At 52.1% G+C, this 1,096-nt stretch overlaps 1 protein-coding gene across 1 annotated transcript in view; it reads right to left on the bottom strand.

The window, feature by feature from the left end:
- Positions 1-1,096, bottom strand: part of LOC106527572 (type II inositol 3,4-bisphosphate 4-phosphatase) — a gene marked incomplete at its 5' end in the record, with an annotated part of 30,245 nt that overhangs the window by 13,756 nt on the left and 15,393 nt on the right. Inside the window, 3 exon segments of the mRNA XM_014022494.1 lie at positions 66-192; positions 268-391; positions 473-687. Of these exon segments, the coding sequence (XP_013877948.1) occupies positions 66-192; positions 268-391; positions 473-687 (466 nt within the window).

The raw sequence follows: 1,096 nt of genomic DNA, 5'->3' as shown, positions 1-1,096 counted from the left end.
TGTGTGTGTGTGTGTGTGTGTGTGTGTGTGTGTGTGTGTGTGTGTGTGTGTGTGTCTGCTCCCACCATGCTCCACGGAGCGTCGGCCGCAGGTCTCCTGGTTGATCCGATCGGGCCTCGGTGAGGCTGAACGCCACCCTGCTCAGGTCGGCCACGCCCACCTGCATGTCCTGCAGCATGCCCACCTCCTCACCTGAGACACAGTGAAGGTTCAGACCAGAGACAGACACCATGTCCTCAGATCCAGACCCCAGCTGGGTCCCCGTACCGTAGGTGCTGAGCAGACCCTCAAACTGGACCAGGACTCCGACTGAGTGGAGCTGCTGCAGGAACTCTGGATCCTCCAGACCTCCGTGAAGCTTCAGAACGAAGCCACAAACAACCGCAGACAGCTGGAGACAGAGACAGATCCTTCAGACTGAACTCTTCTGACTGTGAAATCAAAAACATTTATTTAGGTTTAGTTTTCTCACGGCCTGGCTGAACACAGCGTGGCGTCTCTGGAGGACCTGCGTCGGACCCTGAGCCACGGTGGCAGCCAGCGCCCCCTGCAGGACCATGAAGGTTGTGGCGGCCCGGGCCTTTGTCGCAGCCTCACGCACGCAGTCCCTGAGCGTGACCACCAGGGGGAGCAGCTGCTCCTGCCGGGACGAGGAGGAGGAGGAGGAGGAGGAGGAGGGAGGAGGGGCTGCAGACAAAGATCAGTCAGTTTCAGGCAGGAAACAAACAATAATAAATAAATAATACAGTTACAGGTAACAAGATCTTCCACCATGTTTTACAGCCTGAACGCTGAGTCAGCATTCTGAACGGTGAGTCAGCATTCTGAACGGTGAGTCAGCCTTCACAATGCTGATTCACCGTTCAGAATGCTCAACATTGATTTGATTTGATTTATTGATTTAACAGGAAAAGATTACTAAAATTCAAGCATGACTCAGCATAATTGCTGTTTTACAGCAGGTTCCTGTTCTGCAGCACATAAAACACTCAGAAATACAGCATCACAATCACATCGTTATACACCATGGACACAAAGACAAACAAGCATACCAAATTTCAGGAAGGCAGCATTTGCAAAATAGGACGTCTAAATA

Source organism: Austrofundulus limnaeus, unplaced genomic scaffold (assembly GCF_001266775.1).
Source record: "Austrofundulus limnaeus strain Quisiro unplaced genomic scaffold, Austrofundulus_limnaeus-1.0 Scaffold332, whole genome shotgun sequence".
NCBI lineage: Eukaryota > Metazoa > Chordata > Actinopteri > Cyprinodontiformes > Rivulidae > Austrofundulus > Austrofundulus limnaeus.
This window is presented reverse-complemented; position numbering and strand designations above follow the sequence as displayed.